Consider the following 19,709-nt stretch of genomic DNA (forward strand, 5'->3'; position numbering starts at 1 on the left):
GGAGCAATTCAGGGTATGTACCTCGATCAAGGGTACAACGGTAGGATGTGGAATCGAACCTTTCCTATGCAAAGGCAGTAGGTCTAAGCACTACCCTGCCAGCCGCCCCTTGAATTTGAACTAAGGCATCAGCCAAAAGTGTAAGATGGAACAAAATTTCTGGAAGAACAACTTGCTGGTCCAAAGGTTCAAGCAGTTGTAACGTGGAAACCTTATTGCGCTCGTCGCCCATCCCGCTGTGCCCTCTTTTTCTGCCAGGTGAGGCGTGGGACCAGAGCAGCTGGGGAGGGCGGTGCGTTTAGGAGCCGTACGAGGCCTGATCCCAGCGAGCGCGGTGAGGTGCCCCCCCCAGTAGCTCCCGTATGAACGCTGCGCCATTATTAAAATAAACCACGTGTCTTTCAGGCAGTATCAATGTGTCAATATGTGATATATGAATCTATCAGTGTGTGTTACATAAATATCTCAATGTATCCATATGTGATATATCAATGCCCATTCATATGTGGTACGTAAGTTTATCAGTACATTATATAAATGTTGCACATATAAATATGATACACTGAGTTAATTTATAAAGAGTTGCCATATTTTGCTGATGTACGTTGAACTATGTTGGAATTTCTGTAACGGGGTAGGCTCCGGTTCCCCGCGACCCTGTCTGGGACAAGCGGTTCAGAAATGTGTGCGTTTTATTTAGAATTATATAGTTGACCGTCCTTCTAGTGAGGTTCAAAAGTGACAAGTTATTTTCTTGTGTGCTGGACTCTCTTGTCTCAGGTTCTACAGCCAGGTCGTGGACACACTCCGTAGCAAAGGAGTCCATCTCCGGTCGCCGTGAGCAGCTTCCCCAGCTGGTGGCTGTGCGGGACCCCGGGGTGTCGCAAGGGGGGCCAGAGGTGCCCAGCTGTTGGATGAGCGGCACCCCATGAAGCTTCGGGGGTCTTCGGGTCCTCCCCGCCGCGCGGGCGAAGTCGGTAAAGGGACCGGCGGGGTCGGCCGTCCTCGGGATGACGAGGCTCGTTACGGTGGCGCCCGGGACCCCGTCCCGCTCCGCCCTTCTGGTGCCGCTCGCTTCCGAGCGGGCGGAGAGGGGGCGCGATGCGTGCGTGCGGCGCTGCGGGAGGAGCTGGAGAAGACACGGGGAGAGATGACGCATCTCCAGGAGCGCTTTGACGAGGTGACTCTGAACCCTCCGTTGACTTGCACCCGTTCGGCGTCTTCGTGCTGAAGCCAAGGAAAGATCTGGAACAAACGCACTTCACTGTGATGGACTGTATCTGGTCAATTGGGGTCGAGACCTTAAATGTAGGAACCAACAAGTCAGGATGGGTGTTCGAGGTCCATAGGGGACTCAGTCTGGGTTACACAGAACATCGTAATAAATTGTGTGTGTGTGTGTGTGTGTGTGTGTCCGTCCGTCCGTCCGTCCGTCCGTCCATTGACTCGTGGCTGTGTCTTCATGACCTCGCCCTTAACTCCTCAAACAGCTCAAGGAGGACTTCGCCGCTCATCGCGAGGAGGCCCAGCGGGAGGCGGCGCTGCACGCTGCCAACCTGGAGGAGAAGCAGGTCCGGTTGGAACACCTGAAGGAGGTCGTCTTTGAGCTGGAGGACGAGGTGGAGCAGCACCGGGCCGTGAAGCTGCACGACAACCTGAACATCGCGGCGTTGGAGGGTGAGTTCGGTCAGCTGCTTCCTGTAGGGAGTGGGTGGTGGTGGTGGTGGTGTGGAGCAGAACCTGAACAGAACCGTCGTCACCGTCAGCGTGACCCTGCTTTCCTCTCCTCTACCGACACGAGTCCCCTGCATTCATTCTGTTCACCTGGATTTCATTAACTGTGGTGCGTTTGCGTGTCGCCTCCGTGTCATCAGTTCGCGGTCTTTCCTGTCCGTTTCCCGTCTGCCTGCTATCCGTTTCCTCGCCGTTTCCTGACCGTCTCCTGTCTGGCCTTTCACTCTTATGCACCGCATGCAGCGCCTTGCAAAATTATTCCGACCCTCGACAAAACCGCACATTTTCTGGATAACGAAATGATACTTAATATTGCAATTCAAAATAGTTGTACTCAAAATGAACTTTTCTGAAGTCAACTTCAGTTTTGCATCACTTTTTTTTTAAATAAAAAACTGAAATATGATGTTTTCATAAGTACTCAGACACTCTGATTTGCGACGTTGAAATATATAGAGAAAGTAAATATAGTAAGTAAATTATAGTAAATAGAAATCGCTAAAATTCTGAGAATATTTTGGCCGAAGTGGGAAAACGGAGCTCACGAGCGCCCCCTGGTGGCTCAAAATCACCGCTTCTAGCAGGAAACGGCCCTGGGCGTTAGAATGCTGTATGTACGCAGAAATAAATAAGGCGCTGATTGCTCCCCTGAGAAACGCAGTAGAATGACCACAAGGGGGCGCTAATGCGTTAGAATGACCACAAGGGTGGGACGTCACAGAATTTCCACAAGGGGGCAGTAATGCGTTAGAATGACCACAAGGGGGCGCTATTGCGTTAGAATGACCACAAGGGTGGGACGTCACAGAATGACCACAAGGGGGGAGTAATGCGTTAGAATGACCACAAGGGGGGAGTAATGCGTTAGAATGACCACAAGGGGGCTCAGTTGCAGCGCATTTTAACATTTCATACCTCAGGCAATGGAAAGAATGACCGCAGTAACTGTTCTACTGGAGCGCTGTGACTCCTCTGGGGCCTTTCCTCAAATGTCTTTCTAAAATGTCTTCTTGTAATATTGCTTGTGTAAGTCCTTGTTATTGCATTTTAAGAAATTCTCACCTGATTTTTTTCAGGTTTTTTCCCGTTGAATTTCACAGCGAACAACTAGGGAGCTGTATCACACACAAAAAAAGATGCCGTTCATACATGTGACGCCTTTTCCCGTCAGATTTTGTCCGGAAGCTACAGGACGAGAAACGTGACATGGATCGCGAGATTAAGGCTCTGCAGCGAAAATACAAGGTAAAATTTGTCACATGGACCAATGGAAACGGTAGCAATGGGAGGCAAAATTTTTCAGTATTTCCCCGCCCACCTTTACATCCCAGTCACTCAGAATCATCTTAATTGGCCAAGTATACGTGAGCATACAAGGAATTTATTTCCGGTTTAGCGCAAACCTACAGTGCACATTGACACATACAGGCTACCTACGCACATACGGAACTAGGCATAGACTAATACAAACATGATTATGGATAATGCAGCAGACAAGAACATAGTACAATGCAGACAGAACACAACTAAATGACCAAGCATAGAAAAAAGTACGTGTTGACCTGTATCATAAAGCGACATTATAGTGCAGTGATTGTCAGTTATTTAGAGAACACATTGCACATGCGCATGATTTTGCACAAAGTAGGGGAAAATACTTGAAATGACAGTAATAGTAGAGTCTACTACATATTGTACATATGTAGCATGATTTTGCTCACAAGATATAAAAACCTATTGTACATGGGTATGATGTTACTCAAAAGACATAAAGAAACATATTGCACATGGGTGTAATGTTGCACAAGTATGGAACAGTACTAGTAAAAAGTCCAGTGTAGATTGAGGTTATAACAGGGTGTTTAGAATCTTTATGGCTGCCAGGAAAGGTGTTTTGGTGTCTGGTAGTTCTTGTTTGGTAGTCTGTGTCGCCTGCCCAAGGGAAGTAGGGTAAACGGACAGTGAGTCGGGTGCGAGGGGTCCCCTGCGATTTTCTCAGCCCGTTTCCTGACACGGGACGTGTACGGATCCAGCGGCGTTCCCCAGCGCTGCTGATTTTTAGAAATGTGAGCTAATGTAAATTTGACGAGATGCCTCCTACAGCACTGACGTGCGTGAGTTGCGCCGATAGATGCGTGACCGCGAGCCAAACGTAATCGAAACGCGGCTCCCGTGCCCAAAATGACCGGAGACGACCGTCGTCCTTCGCGTTTCTCCCACGTTTTATGAGTCAAAGTTGCCGCTGAACTCCTTTTCCAATTCACTTTAATTTCTTTAAGCGGCGCGACACCGGACTAGAGTGTAGGACAGCGGTGCACTTTGAACGGGAGGGTTTTGAGTTCTGGATCCACCCACGAGAGCAGCTGCGGTCGTGGTCGTGTTTCCCAGCGTTTGTCCCGGATCCCCGTTGCAGGACGAGTCGGCCGAGTGGGACCGGCTCCGCGCCGATCTGCACGCGGCCGTGGTGGTGGCCGGTGACATTGCCTGCAGCGCAAAGGACGAGGTGGAGGCTCTAAGGCGGCGCCTCCTCCAGGCCCGGCGGGAGAACGATGAGTTGAGCCGAGAACTGGAGGAGCAAAGGAACCACAGGTAGAGTCTCGTAAGTGTGTGTGTGTCAGCAAGAGATGTGTTTGTTTGAACTGTGTGTGTCTCTTTAAACAGTGTGTATGCGTGCGTGCGTGCATGTGTGTGTGTGTGAACAGGGCAGCCGAGGAGAGGGCCCAGGTGCACACCCACACGAGAGACCCGTGTGCTCTGAGCTCGGGGACGAGGCCCAACCGCTGGTGCTCCACGTTCTCCTCGCCTAACGTCAGGAGCCTCATCAGGTCCTTCGACTGCGTCTCGCAAGGTGTCCAACGTTCCACTTCTACATCTGCGTTCCCCCAGGAAGTTGCAGCAGGAACTGGTGATCCATCCCACATGCGCTTACTTAGGCACCATGGTGGTGCAGCAAGTAGGAAACGCGTCCCAGCTTCAGTCTGCGTGGTCTTAGCTTGTCGCACACGTGTCCTTCTTGTTCATGTGGGTTTCCTCTCAACGCCCCTGTTTCCTCCCACAGTGCAAAGGCAAGTGTTTCAGGTGAACGGGTCAAGCTGAAGTGTGTGTGTGTGTGTGTGTGTGTGTGTGTGTGAGACTTGTGATGCCCTTGCATCCCATCCAGGATGGATGCTGTCTTGCCCCTGTCTTCCCCAGGGTTGGTTCTGGATCTCCGTGACCTTGGTCTGGATGAGAGTTTCTCAGTATGGAGCAATGGGTGGACGGATGGACAGACAGATGACAGCGTATACAGTACAACTATGTTAGCAATACGGACGGAAGCAACGTTCAAATAGATGCTTCATCTCTAGTATTTTTTTTTTATCCCTGTAGGTCCAACACCGGGCCCCAGTTGTTTGGCCGCAGCGTCAGTCGGGACACCTTTCAGCTGCAGCCCCCTGAAGAGCCCACCAGCAGCCACTGTCTACCCCCTTCAGGTAAGCAGAGCCCATGGAGCCACCATGATCTTCTGTATTTAAGGGTCTCTGTCAGAACTGTCACCTAACAGAGAACAATGGTGGGAGCTGGTGGCAGCAGGTGGTGCTGGTGTGTCATAGTCCCTGGGCTGTGCGACCGGACACGGGTTCGATCCCAACTCGGCCTGAGTGAAGTTTGAATTTTGTCGCTCTGTTTATGAGGGTTTTCTCTGGGTGCTCTGGTTTCCTCTCACGGTCCAAAAAGATATAGTACATTCCAGCTTAATTGGTGACTCTATATTATTCATAGCGTGTGTGTGTGTGTGTCTGTGTGTGTGTTTTACGCTAGTCTGGAGTATAGGTGCCTGACTGTAGGGAGACTGACTGGAGGCAATTTGCTGTAGTGTTTCAAATGCTGTACGTGGCCTTGGATGAAGGTGTCACATAAATACTGGATAGTTGTCATTATAAGATGCTTTGGAGAAAAGGATCTGTGAAATGAATAAATGCAATTGTATCTCTCGGTGATACCTCTCTCTGAGCACGGTAAACCGTTTATTAGGGCAGCCCTTAAATGGTGTCACACAGTAATACACCAAGGCTGAAACACGCAGACACAATTTAATTTCACAAAGCAGTCAGTTATAAAAATTTTCATGGGAGCGCTAGTTGGTGTTCGGCAGGATTTTTCACAGTAGGATTTTGATTTCTTTTTTATTTAGGAAAAGCACAGGGTCACATCAGCATACAGTGCTGCTTGAAAGTATTTCAACATTATTCGGATGTCATTGTTCATGCGACACAGTGGCACAGCAAGTAGCGCTGTTGTCCCACAGCACCTCGGTGGTGCGAGAGGACGTGGGTTCGATCCCCGCTCAGTCTGTGTGGCGTTTGCATGTTCTCCCCGTGTCTGTGTGGGTTTCCTCCGGGTGCTCTGGTTTCCTCCCACACTCCAGACATGCTGTTCAGGTCCCAACCAAAAAACTTACGCAATGAATGAGTGTGATTTCCACATTTGATTCTACTCAGTTTAATTAATACAGCTCGGGCTTCACTTATTTTTACACCTTCATTACTTGCATGTTTCTACTGCACACTTGATTTCCTCTAAAGGAACATGATTTAAGTGGTCGTTACACAGCTGTTATGTCAAATGAGAAAGACTGGTTCTCATTAAATAATCATTTCGTGGCAAAAGAGGGGAAACGAGGCCTTCACACACTTTCAAGCAGCACCGAATGTATCTACAGACACTACACTGAGGATATAGAAAATATGACCACGTACACAGAGCGAGGGCTCAGGCCACAGTGCATCACAGCGATGATTATGTAACACTTTCTAGTAACTTCCGGAAGCGTGTCCCGATATTGCATAATTCCTTATAATTGTCAGACAAATGAAATGTCAGTTTTTCAAGTGCAAGAAATTTAAACACCTCAGACATCCACATGTTTACAGAGACAACTTCTGGTGTCGACCACAACATTAAAATACATTTCTTTGCCCAACGTGTAAAAGTAGTCTACATACAGTAACGCCATCGGAAAAGGACTTTGGGTTGTGATTTAACAAGAATAAAGTTAAAAGTGTCGTCGTTGCAGATATTTATAGAAGTTGGTATTGAAGAGGTCAAAGTTTTTTTTTTCTTTGGAGGTTGAAACTCACCATTTTTTTGACATGGCGGTAAAAATGATATATACAACAACCTTTTACTGTGTGTCCAGGAACCCACTCCCTCTGCTGAACACGCTACCGTCATCCCCGGAACAATGTACGGGCTTGTTGAAGGTCCCTTAGTTTGTGGGAGGTGGCAACCAGGGTGAGATGTGTCTTCATGGAAGCGGTAGCCTGGAATAATGCCGTGAGGGAGAAAACTCGATGTGTCCTCGTGTTTGTCGGCATTTCACGGAAGCGTTTGCGTTGAGAGATCTGTTTTTGTAAAAGGATCGTGAATCTAGGTGGATTTTTTTTTTTTTTTTTTTTTTTTTTTTTTTTTTGCCCGACATTGATAATTTTGCTTCTGAAGAATCCCATGTGACACATCCCCAGGGTGAGGTATAGTCATCCCATCTGCCTGCTTCCCAAAATGTGCATTCAACAATGTTCAAGTCTCGGGAGATACGGGATGATAAGTGAAGGATTTCCTCAGGAGGCCTCTGGAAACAGAAAGCCGTTGTTTGAGCGGAAAAGACGCAAAATTCACGACTGTTATGAAGATTTACCGAGTGCAAAACGTTACCCCCATCGTTGCATGTCGTCCAGAAGTTCAACGCTGAGAATGCCATGATAATTTGTTTAGGAAAAATGCAATCCCGTATTGGCATGCAGCCCAGCACTCTCGGTAACCACGGTAACCAGAATGCTATGTCCAGTCACACTGACGAGTGGAAACATTGCGGGAAGTCTTGCTGTCCCAGCTGTCTTCTGGCATGTGACTTTGCTGCCTTAGTCGTGGGGAAAGAGGAGGCCTGGCTTTTGTCATCATCTCACAGACAGACCCCATTCGGTGCTTTTTTTTTCCTCTCGTGTTCCAGCATCGCACCATTCCTTCCTCTTCCTGCTGCCGTTTGTCACGGCTGAAGTTTCTCACTACCCCCGTCCCAGATGGACATGGGGAAGGAACTCTTTCCCAGCTCATCCGTCAGTTCTTTGCTGCCACCGTTTTGGAAAAGTTGAACAAAGCTGAAGAGCTGTCAGCAGATTCATTTAGTTCAGGCTAAGTGACCTTAACTGCTTTCTTGGGGTCGAACAAGAGCCTGATACTGGGAGTAACTCCTAATGTGAACACAAATAAACTTTGCAATTCAACCTGTTTTGGCAAGCAAGAGAGAATCCTCACTGGTTGTTGCACATGTTTTAAAAGTGCAGGCATTCCTCAATTTACAAACTCTTTTTATCCAAAAGAGCTCTTGGTTTTTGATTTACGGAACGAACAAAAAAAAAAAAAAAATCTGCTTAACGAAATATATCCAAAGTGTGTCCTAAAAATGCGAAAGTTGCATGTCGCGTGATTGAAGCAGAAGTACCACAATGTACTGCAGTTGGCACGTCTGCATCCGGTATGTTGCGGTGTTAGGAATGTGAGAGGGGGGCTTTGTGGGAAGTGATTGAAATTCCACGAGTGTTTGTCAACCACATTGTGTATTTCATCTGAATGACTGCAGAGCAATTAGTACGAAAAGTGTAGCCGGTGGTCCTTCAGGTACGTATGTGCATTTTATTGGCAGTGCGCAGTTTTAGATAGTTGTTCACAATAAATAAGACACCCTCAGGGGATCCCTGCTTGGTTTCCTGCTCATCTTATGGAGAACTGATCAATTTATAAAGAACAGTGAGGGGGGGAAAAAAAATGCCCTGGGTTTATGGAGCATGGTCTGGAAACGGGAATGGAAAGTAACAGGTGTAATGCACTTTTGTATTGTTTTCTGAGATGTACGATGCTGTCCGTTTTCAATAACTGCTTGTCCTGATCAGGGTCACGATGATCTGAAGAATATTCTGGAAGCACTGGGCACAAGGCTGATGGGATTTACACCCTTGGCAGGATGCCAAACCATCACAGGGTAGCTTTGGAGAAAAGTGTCTGCTATATATACAAATGTATTTGTTTTATGTTCTACTTAAATCTTGAGTTTTGTAGTTGTATAGGTTTTATACGGTATTTTAGCGACGTTTGGGGTTTTTGGACGGGCTGGGAATGCACTATTTTTCTTCAATGAAAATAATGAGAAATAGGCTTTGAGTATCTGAAATTTTGAAATTTAACTTATCAGCGTTGATTTGTCAGAATCAGAATTCAAATCCAATTTATTTGGCCAAGTGTGGTCATCATGGTGGCACTGCGAGTAGCACTGTTGTGTTACAGCGCCTGGGTGGTGCGAGAGAATGAGGGTTCGATGCCCGCTCAGTCTGTATGGAGTTTCCACGTTCTCCCCGTGTCTGCGTGGGTTTCCTCCGGGTGCTCTGGTTTCCTCCCACAGTCCAAAGACATGCTGTTCGGGTTCCCCCATAGTGTGTGAGTGACAGAGAGAGAGAGAGAGAGAGAGAGAGAGAGAGAGAGAGAGAGAGAGAGAGAGAGAGAGTGTGTTCCACTGATGTATGGATGAGTGACCCATTGTAAGTGGTCTATCTAGCAGTGTAAGTCACTGCGGTGAATAAGGTGTGTGGGGTGATAACACTACTTAGTATCCATTGTAAGTCGCTTTGGAGAAAAGCATCTGGAAAATAAATTTAAATGTAAGTGCACACACATACAGGGAATTTGACTTCGGTTCCTAATAGCTCATAGTGTATAGTAGACAAAAAAAAACATACATACATACGACAAGTGCAGGGACAGGAAGGAATGGAATGGATTTCCGTAGAAGTCTGTAGAAGAGCACAGGTCAGCGAACCCTCACCGGGTTCTGTCCAGAGAACCAGTGCGATCTGCCGAAGGAGTGTCGTCCACGGGAGGTCTCGGCTCAGTTATTTTTGTGCCTTGTGCTTGAGGCCATGGTCGAAACACCTGGAGAGAACATGGGACACTACAGTCATCTTCACTCTTCTTCTGTGAGGAGTGGCTGACCCCCCCGCCACCACCCCCCACCAACTGTCCTACTGTCCGTCTCGGGGAATCACAGGACACGGCGGTGCCCGCTCTTGGAGAAAGACGGCCTTTGAGGCGCTCGGCTCGACCCCCTGGACGAAACGCTTTTTACGCACGTTCTGCCCGACTCAACAGATGTGACTTGTTCTCCTGCTCAAAGGCCTTTATACATATTTTCAGCCAACTATGTGTTTTATTTGCCTTTGGCAGAATGGGAAGAGACACGATTTTGGACCTATCTTTGTGATCGCTTCTCCGGGTAATTGAAAAATATTTGCTTTTAATAACTCCTTATCTTCATACAAACAGAAAACACTGAGGTTAAATCCCAACTTAAAAATGATGGGTTAGGGTTTCCTTAGCGACATTGTTAGTACACTTAATTTTTATTCATTTTATTGCTTAGCTGCTATTTTTTATCCAAAGCAGCTTGTGGTTTTACCCATTAAGAACAGCTGGATATTTTAGCAGAGTAATTCAGGTGAAGTACCTTCTTGAAAGGCTCTTCCTTGGATTTGAATTGGCGGCCTTTAGGTCACAAGTCTATATTATCGAGGACAAATATGAAATATGTCTGAACCTAGGAAGCCGATTATTGATCTGCGCTCACCCTGTGACACAGACTGGTGGGGGGGGAGGAAGGGACTAATGTTATTGAGAGGAGAAGGTCAAAAGCCCTAAAGGAAATGTTTAGATTTTTAATCAGTGTTAACATCAGACTCCTTTTAGAACATTACTGAATGCATTATATTCATCCAGTGCAGCAGAGGGCTTTTATTGGTCATAAGGAGAAGGTACTAGAAGGGTGCCCTGATCATTTCAAGAGGTGAACTTGTGTTCGGCGGTTAATTCTATGACTTGACATTGATTTCATCACTATGCATTCATAGTAATGGGCAGCTTTTTATAAATCACAATATGACTTAATGAAATACTTCGGTAATGCATGAAAGTGTCAGTTTGATATGATTAAGCAAGTTGTCCGATGTAAGTTCACTCTGCTGTTCTCCTTTTGTTAAGAATTAATGATGTTTCAAAGGTGGGGGAGTCAGATGCTGGGGAGGTTGAGTCATCCGTCTGTGTTGTGTCCATGTGCTGGACTCGGAGTGCTCGAACATCAGTTTTCGGGCGAGATCCCTCACGCTTCCGACTCCGTTTCCCTTCCAGAGACCCTGTGTTGATGGAACCCCTCCAGTTGCCCATGACCCCTCCTTCCCTACACGCGGTGTGTTCGACAAATCTGGTAAGTCAGCTCAGAAATGTTTTCCTTTCCTATTGGTTATCATAATCGCAGAATGGAGTAGTTCCTGCAAACTTCTTTAAGTGTTTAGTCAGTAAGTTCTAAGAGTGGCCATCGTGTGGCGCTGCTGTTGATGCAAACCCCCGGCTCGCACAACGGCAAGAGTGGGAACCTACTGAGCGTACCACGTGTGCGACATCTTAAAAACAAATACTTATGGGATAAGGATATAGGATATGGGTTCCAGCATTTTCTTTATTTTTCACTTTTTGACAGTGGGGAAAAAATACACTACTCAACCTAAAATACCATGTTAATTCCCTGGAAAGCAAGTGCGGGAGGGGCATTTGGGGGAAGTAGCTAGTGGAGTGAGTGGTTTAGACTCTTTGTGATCTACAGGTGAATGGTTCGAATCCTTCTCACAATCTGCTCCCTTTCCTCCAACAGCAGAGAACATCACCTCCACATCACAGGTGTATGATCTTGGTGTAGCTGCTGACGTTGTGTCTGACGTGGTCTCCTCCACAGCCAGCCCAGGTTAGTTAGTCCGTGTGTAGGTGTGTACACTATGTATCCTGTCCAGAAATTACTTTTTCTAACCACTGGTCCTGGTGAGGGTCATGGTGGTCCAGAGCCTAACCAAGAATCACTGAGCACAAGGCAGTTGGGGGGGGTAGGGGGTACACCCTGCATAAGACGTCAGTGTAATGCAGTGTCCAGGAAATTATTCCGATGGATATAAAACGCTAATCGCTGAAAATGATTGAAGTGTTAATTTAATGGTAAATTTAATAATTTTTTTAAAAAAATTGTATACGTGAGCACAGTGTTGTGGAATTACTTGCCTACGGCTGTGCTTGGTAAAAATGCTCCTTACCAGAAAGCTGTTATATGCCTGTATATTTGGTATCGCGTCAAATATATATTTCGTCATTTCTGTGTCGCTGTTGCCGCATCGTGATGCGATGGCCAGTTTCCAGCTGCAGCAGGGAGAAAGTCCAGAAGGATGTGGACCCACACAGCGCTACCGTGGCCCTGAACTCTTCTTCACGGCCCTGCTCCACATCCGCCGTGCCGGTGTCACAAGGTGTCCCCCGGTAAGGACGCCCCACCCCCTCGCACGGTCATATGTTGGCTTTCGTTCCTTTGTCACCCTTTTCTACAAATTATTTCCGCACTATCTAATGAAAGAGGCCTTTCAAGACCCACACAGCACATGGGATGCCCATTCACCATGTTCCGAGTTTCCCGTAAACCGCTCGCTTTGATATTTCCTCTGTGGACTGACCACATTAAACTGACCAGCGCTTCATGACATCAGTAAGTTGGCCGAGAGGGTGGAGGAATACCATGTTACCGTGGTAAATTGCCCACAAGTTAAGACCCCATCTTATTCCTCAATGTAGTTGAATTCCAGTTCTTGCTGAATGCAGCGGCAGTGAGGTTCCCTTGAAGCTCGTGGAGGAATTTATGTGGTTTTTTTTCAATGACTTTTGAGACCTTCGCTTGGCAGTTAACTTTAACGACAGCAGGGAGGAGCAGCGGTGGAAAGTGGCCTTGGGACCATAAACACACACACACATTTTCAGAACCGCTTGTCCCATACGGGGTCGAGGGGAACCGGAGCCAACCCGGCAACACAGGGCGTAAGGCCAGAGGGGGAGGGGACACACCCAGGACGGGACGCCAGTCCGTCGCAAGACACCCCAAGCGGGACTCGAACCCCAGACCCACTGGAGAGTAGGACCTGGTCCAACCCACTGCACCACCGCACCCCCGCGGACCATAAACAATGAGTTTCTAAAGAGAGAGTGCTGCCATTGCTCTAGAAGCCTGGGGGGGTGTATTTCCATGGTGCTGAGGCCTGTGTATTGCAACAAAATCGATCAGGACCTGACTGCGACTGTCATACTCGCAGTGAAAGACTACATTACCCATGAGCCTTAGGGTTGGTGAGGGAAGGACTTAAAATGGTGGCCAAATAAATACGCATTCATCTTTATACGTGCTGTATGTCTCAGCTCTGTGTCTATTATAAAGTACAAACCACAAAACATTACAGCAACATCACCAAATGAACACTTTGCTTTCTTTTGATTGATTTAACAAAGCATTTCGGGGGCCATAATTAGTTGCGAGGGATGTCATGTCAGTCTCGTAATTTGAAAACTCCTTTTTCATGGTGGTAGATTTATTTTCTTCATCGTAGATGACTAAATAAGTATGTGCGGAACTGTCATAAGGTAATGTTTTCAACCTTGGCTGACAGTGATGCTTTGACAAATGTTATATGAAAACAAATAACAGCCAAACCTCCATAAAGTTGTTAAATTTGGCTGTAAATATGAAAAGTTGCTTACTGTGTTTGAAGCATTGTTTACAAAGTTAAGTAGATTGTTCCTCGAAGCCTCCCTCGGGACCGTCTCTGTTGACATCCATATAAATACTTAATAAACAAATTCCTAAACGTTTACTCAACATGGATCAAGCACCAGCTTTAACTGAAACAGAGAACGACTCTGGCAAAGTTCTCGCTGCCTCTTGACGATAGTGCGGCACACAGGTGATGCCCAATAATTTGGTTTACGTTAATAGAATTTCTTTACATTATTCATTTTAGCCTGTAATTAGAATCAAGAACCTGTTTGTTTTAAAAAATGCTGAGTCGTCAGACATGAGGCCGTCAAACACTGTTGTGTGCAACCGTTCTTCTTACAGGATGCTTCATATAAATGAACTTGGGCATGTGAATGGCTGATTTATTTATCTAATCGTTTATTAAGTAGTTCAATAATAAATCGTTATGTATTTCTTGAGTGTCTCATACCAGAAACATGAATGTGGCTATAGAAGAGTTTTTAGTAGAAGCTGATCTGAGGAGAGGGCACTCAAAGTGGTTTGTGAACTTTTTATCCTTTTAGGTGAGTTTGTTTTCCTGGTTTGACAATGTTGGGTGTTTCATGAGTTAACTAAAACCCCTCTCTCAGGTGGTGTTACATTTATTTTGGTGTTTGCTTTCAGGGAGCAGCAAACAGACCCCTGGTCAACACTGGTGCACAGGACTGGAGAGTCCAGGTGGAACGCGCTACTCAGGTGGTGCCAGAGGAAGACTCGAGGGTACCAGGTATGAGTCGTAAGAACTGAGGCAGCCATTGAGCCATTGTTGCAGTTCCCTTTTTTCTCGCTGTTCGATTAACCTTTCTTTAACCATGTCCTCCACGCTTATTTTTTTCCGAATTTTTCCCCTTTGATTCACTTTTTTTTGTGGACAGTGGTCCAATTTATATTCCTTGGTGTGTGGGGTGAAATATGCAAACACGTGGACGGTAACCAGTTGCTTTTCCCTTCCTCGCGTGAGCTGGTCAACATATTGACCTTGGCTTCTGGTATCGTGGATCACCTGGTTTGCTTTAGTGCCGTTGCCATGGTTTTCAGCCGTGGCTCTCTCTCCTCAGGAAGTCTGCCAGATTTCACTAACGTCCAGCCGTCTTCCAGGTGCGGAAATTCGCACGGATACAGCTAGTTGGTGGAAAGGAAAGACACTCAATGTGGTATCAGTGCAAATTTAAATCACATGTAGTACTGAAGGATGGAGTTGCAACTGACGACTATGGACAATTGTATGGAATTATGAGTATGAACCGGGCGACGCCAGTGCAGCTCTTAAGCGTACCTGCAGATCTCTTTAACTTCCTGGATCAGGGTTGCATCTCTAGAAGTGTTTTTACTAGCACATATTCTCAGCATTGGTGCCAGAAGGGCAAAGGTTTGTCTGACACAACCATGAAGCAGTTACTATGAAACTTGTGTCTCTCAATAAATGACAAAGAAAAGGCTCGACTGTATTTGGTCTTGTCTTCGCAGTTCATGAAAACGTTGCTTATCCCTCACACTGAAGCGTTTGGTGGGACCCCAAAAATTGTGTCTTTAATGTCCTCCCTCGATACTGCTGGAGCATTTGTCTTGTATAGGTCATGATTTTCCCATGAGATGTGACTCTGGTCTTGACCTGTACATGTCACAGCCCTGTGGGATCTGACCCCGCTTGTTGTGGTCTGGGAATCTCTTTCAGTGGAACTGGTGAGAAGGGGGTGGACAGACCCTATCAGCGGGACCTTCCCCACGACTCTTGTAATGAGTACCCCTAGTCTGCTCTCTGCTCCTGTCTCCTGCTTTTTAGGGCCTGAAGTTATCCATGGCAAATGCATAAGTGATGCTGGGATAACAATAGGTCCGTTCTTGTTGCGCCTCGTGGTATTCGGTCGTTCGGTTGATCCCAGCGGGTTCCACTTTCCCCATGGTTTTGATCTGTGGAAAACAGACCAAATTCTTACCACAAAGTGTTTACTTAACTCAATCTGAAATTGAGTCACAAGGTCCTGTGCTGCACTGAGAAGAAAAATGGCCAGTTGACGAAGTCAAATTTGTTGGTCGAGGAAAAGGAGCTCAGCCGTGGTGTGTTGCTTACAGTTACCGATGGAATATAGACGATGGTACAAGAGTCTAAGATCAGTACCCAGATGTGTAAACGCCGCACATCTTATGAACAAATAATCACTCCATAGAAAGGAGCAAGGAGAAGCCACTGCTGAGTGTTCATGGTGACATGGAATCGCTCACTGAAAATTTTTGAAATTGAAACTCCCAGTAAACGGTGCTTTCTAGTTGTACGTCCTCAGTTTAATAATTCACTGTCCTCCTCCTGGTGAAATCATCTACTGGTAAAAACTGATCCCTGGACAAAAGAGGAACTGCCAGAACTGACTGCATTTTTTTCACTGGGCAAGTAGCGGTCTTTTTTTTTTTTTTTTTTTTTTTTTTCTATCTGTTTTATGTATATTTGTAAATTCACTAGTTTCTCTAAAACTTATTGTAATGATCCAGTGATTCGAACCAGTAAGAACATGCATCCATTTTATTATCCATGTTCTTACTGGTTCTTCGATGTCAGCCCTGGTCAGTCCATATTCCATATTCTTCCCAAGCTGCTCCTGGGGAATGTACTCGTCTCTCTTCGATTTTGTTGATTATTCAAACAGGACTCTGAAAAGCACATTGAGTGTACTGGGCAGTGTTGCTGTGTTGTTGTGCGTAGTTCTGCACACATTCCGTTGTAAAATTGCACCTGTCAGTCCAAATGGTAATGGGCTCTAGGGGTGGCGGTGAGTGATGGACATCATGAGGTCTGGAACTCGCATGTATTTTGGAAAGTGTTTGGAGTGGGGGTGCTCTGTGGTATGGAAAATATTTCATTAAACGTATTGCAGATTCCAGTGCCTGAAATCTATAAGGAAAATGAAGCTCCAACTGCCCATACTGAGAACAAACCCTAAAACACATCACTGACAGGCTAAAGCCTCACAGCGGTGTCTATGAACAATACACTTTTTCAGCATGTTGTGTTATCAGTCAATCACCAGGCATGGCACTTTAACCCAATTTTTCCAAAGCTTTAAAAAGGGTAAAAAGTTTTAAAGTAATAATAATAAAGCACAGATTTCCCTTATTCAAGCAAGCGTATGATGAAGAAGGTGACCGATAAGCTTGAGCCATACCTGCAAACAGAACACCGGAGGGTTACGTATCCAAATCCTGTTGGGCACTGAAACACACTAGCTACTATAGTCAACACCGGGGTAAATGTGAAGCTTATGTTGAAAAATAAAAAAGAACAAGCTGAACTATTCATTTTTAAATTAGAACTTGAGAATATCATCAGCAGCGAACAGTGAGAATATTAGCTGACGAGTAACTATGTGAGATCCCAAAAAATTACCAGGGGGGCAGGTACACAGCAAGTGGGGTTTGACCGGCATGTGTCTACCACCTCTTTGTAATCTCCCTCTCTTATGCTTTCTCCTCCAGAACATCCACATAAAGAACTTCAGCAGCAGCTGGCATGATGGCCTGGCTTTTTGCGCCATCCTCCACTCCTACCTGCCAAAACACGTCCCTTTCTGGGAGCTAAACAGCCAGGACAAGGCAAGTAAGACTGCTCACATTGGATGAGGTTAGAAATCATGATCCTGCTCATGGACCACGTGAGGGTGACCTTTGGGTTGGCAGCATTACTCTACCATCCCCGAAGGTCCTGAAACAGTACGTTGATGTGTCCAACAGTACCCGCTGCACGTGGTACAGAAACAAACTGGCACGCACACACAGAGCTCAAGGGGTCGTGCATGAAGCTGAAAATGTACAAAATGCTGCTTGTGCTTTATTCATAATTGTCAGAGCTGTTCTACAACCATTCAGGAAACCACGTCTGCCTGGGGCCTTGGACTCGAAGCCAGTGAGGGAACGGGCTTCAATGTGTAGTGCCTGCTAGTTGTGTGTAATAGTGTAATTACACTTTTTGTGGGGACAGCTGGTACTGTAGTGGTTAGAGATGCTGCCTTTGGATCCAAAGGTTGCGGGTTCTATCTCCGGCTGTAATACCCTTGAGCAAGGTACTTACCCTAAAATTGCTCTGCTAACGTTACCCAGCTGTATATATGGGTAAATAATTGTAGCCTGAACATTGTAAGTTGCTTTGGAGAAAAGTGTCAGCTAAATGAGTAAATGTAGTTACACTCTTTTGGGTCACTTCCACAATACAGATTCAAAGTGACTATTGGCACACAGTTCTCACCCAGGTTATTTGAGATGTATTTGGAGAATATTTGAATGCACTGTGTGTTTAACTGAAACTATATTAATTTCAGTAGAAATTAAAAAAGTTTTTGTGTTGCGTTACGTTTGTTCTGTTACTATCTCTACAAAGGTAAATGAATTAAAGTTGTTTTTTTTGTTTCCTATCAGAGGAGGAATCTGATGCTGGCCTTGACGGTGACACAGAGTATAGGAATTAAGTGCACTTTGGTGAGTCCGAAAAGCCAAAGCGAAGAGAAATGTTAATGCCAGTTAAGTCAAAAGTCTATCTGAATTATACCATCTGATAAATTCGAAATAATCTATAGTTCCACCCTTAGAAAATATAGTGTACTTCATATTGTAAACTAACTAAATAGGCTTCTTACTCTAAACAAGATGATTTTTATACGGTTACATTGTATAAATACTGTCTTTTGCTAGTTTTCAAATTAATAATTGTATCTGAAAGCATGATATTCACAAGGTACGAGATCATAAAACAAGTACAAGGCATGAGTGATGCCCAAAAATGGAATAGGTATTAATAAATCTTTTGTAGCAACATGTGAGCATTGCTGCTGGAAGTTTCCTGTGAAAAGAAAAGAACAGCTGTGATGTTTTTCTCTGCTTTGTGGTTCAAGGATGTTGATGAGATGATGTGGACGGAGAGACCCGACTGGCAGAGCGTGATGACCTACATCATTTCCGTCTACGAGTATTTTGAGACCTGAATTACTGTCCCTTTGCCCAAAGGACTGACAGATGGCCTCCCACCCCTGCATCCCTACTCCGTGCCATGATGTGGTAAATACCCCGGATACCACTCAGCACAGAGGTGGCTGCAGGGAAGAGGGCTGTCACGTCCATTCTGCACAAAGATCTCGTCACAGGCTGCGTCCAGCATACAGTCGCATGTAGTTTTCCTTTTTATTTTCTTTTAAACGGTTCAAAACTCTTAAATTCACAGTTTCATTCTAACTGTAGAGGTCATATTAGTGAAATGGCAACAGAAAAAAAGATTTCTTCAGCATGTTGATTTTTAATACCTTTTCACAAAAATGTGGTTTTCTGAATATTTTTGGTCACAATGTCACCATATTTGGACAGGCTGACAAAATAAAGGCCTAATAGTATATTTGGCTTGTGCTGAATGGCATTGTATGGTTTCTAATAACAAAATCCTTTGATTTATGGAGTGCTCCTATGAAACACTTGAAGGGAGACGATTGAAATTTATTTTTGGTGCCGTTTCTCTTTTTACGTTAATTTTTGTTAAGGTCGGTGTCTGAAAATACAAAGTGTTAAACTGATCATTGACTTTTCCTACAAATGCAGTGAATTTTTAGTTCCAAAAATTTTGATTTATATCCAAAAGGTAAATTACCATAGCAGTGGGGAATATTGTATTTTACATTTAAATGTGCTGCTGTTTTGATAGATATAAAGTAAACCCAGTATTTATTTTAAACCTCAGTACTTACAATATTTTACTTTGTCCAGAAGATACATTCCTTTATTTAAACTGATTTATGAAACTTTTACTCTAATCTCAACTAATGCTCTTCAGACATTTCCCTGCACAGGTACACATCAACTTGAACAAGAGCACTAATTGTTTAGCAGCAGTTACACTTTTGGGATCTGAATCCATGACAATGGTAACTTTGGCTCAGAAATACAGCAGTTTTGTGTGCAACACTGACAAACCCTTCACATTCCATTTATAAGTAATAAACTTTCCAGTAAAATTTTCAAGGTAGAGGGAGATATAGAAGTGATTTACTGTCCCTTTTGTGTACATCTTTGGAGTGTGGGTGGAAATTTTGACAAATAAATGGTCAAAAAGCAAACTCTACCTGGAGCTGGATTTCAGCCCACATCCAAAACCATAAACCAGTATTTTTGAGACCAGTGCTACTTGTTGCACCATCAACAGCATTAGTTTTCTACAAAACACAACTTTCAATTGTCTATCTATAGGTAGCTGGTAGCACAGTGGTTAGAGCTGCTGCCTTTATCCCCTCCCCCCCAAGGGTCACAGGTTTGAATCCCACTTCCA

At 45.2% G+C, this 19,709-nt stretch overlaps 1 protein-coding gene across 3 annotated transcripts; it reads left to right on the forward strand.

Annotated features, from left to right (window-relative positions):
- Positions 1–961: 961 nt before the first annotated feature.
- Positions 962–18,769, forward strand: LOC108933998 (cytospin-A-like). Of its 3 annotated transcripts, XM_018751469.2 has the most exons (13): positions 962–1,180; positions 1,491–1,677; positions 2,906–2,979; positions 4,148–4,323; positions 4,437–4,582; positions 5,104–5,207; positions 10,945–11,020; positions 11,465–11,554; positions 11,991–12,114; positions 14,039–14,141; positions 16,883–16,999; positions 17,819–17,878; positions 18,292–18,769. In XM_018751469.2, the coding sequence occupies exons 1-13, from the start codon at positions 1,151–1,153 to the stop codon at positions 18,379–18,381; spliced, it is 1,377 nt and encodes a 458-aa protein (XP_018606985.2). In that variant the 5' UTR covers positions 962–1,150; the 3' UTR covers positions 18,382–18,769. The 3 variants fall into 3 exon arrangements, with proteins under 3 accessions (XP_018606985.2, XP_018606991.2, XP_018606999.2); XM_018751475.2 differs by lacking the exon at positions 962–1,180 and having other exon boundaries at positions 1,610–1,677; positions 2,811–2,979; XM_018751483.2 differs by lacking the exons at positions 962–1,180; positions 1,491–1,677 and adding an exon at positions 2,698–2,760.
- The last annotated feature ends 940 nt before the right edge of the window (positions 18,770–19,709 follow it).

This window comes from Scleropages formosus, chromosome 6 (genome assembly GCF_900964775.1).
Source record: "Scleropages formosus chromosome 6, fSclFor1.1, whole genome shotgun sequence".
Taxonomy (NCBI): Eukaryota; Metazoa; Chordata; class Actinopteri; order Osteoglossiformes; family Osteoglossidae; genus Scleropages; species Scleropages formosus.

Bases quoted from the DNA above. Each gene is read 5' to 3' on its own strand.
- LOC108933998 (XM_018751469.2), top strand. From the start codon at position 1,151: ATGACGCATCTCCAGGAGCGCTTTGACGAG. The intron at 11,021-11,464 runs GTAAGTCAGCTC...TTCCTCCAACAG, and splicing joins CGGTGTGTTCGACAAATCTG to CAGAGAACATCACCTCCACA. The intron at 14,142-16,882 runs GTATGAGTCGTA...TTTCTCCTCCAG, and splicing joins GGAAGACTCGAGGGTACCAG to AACATCCACATAAAGAACTT.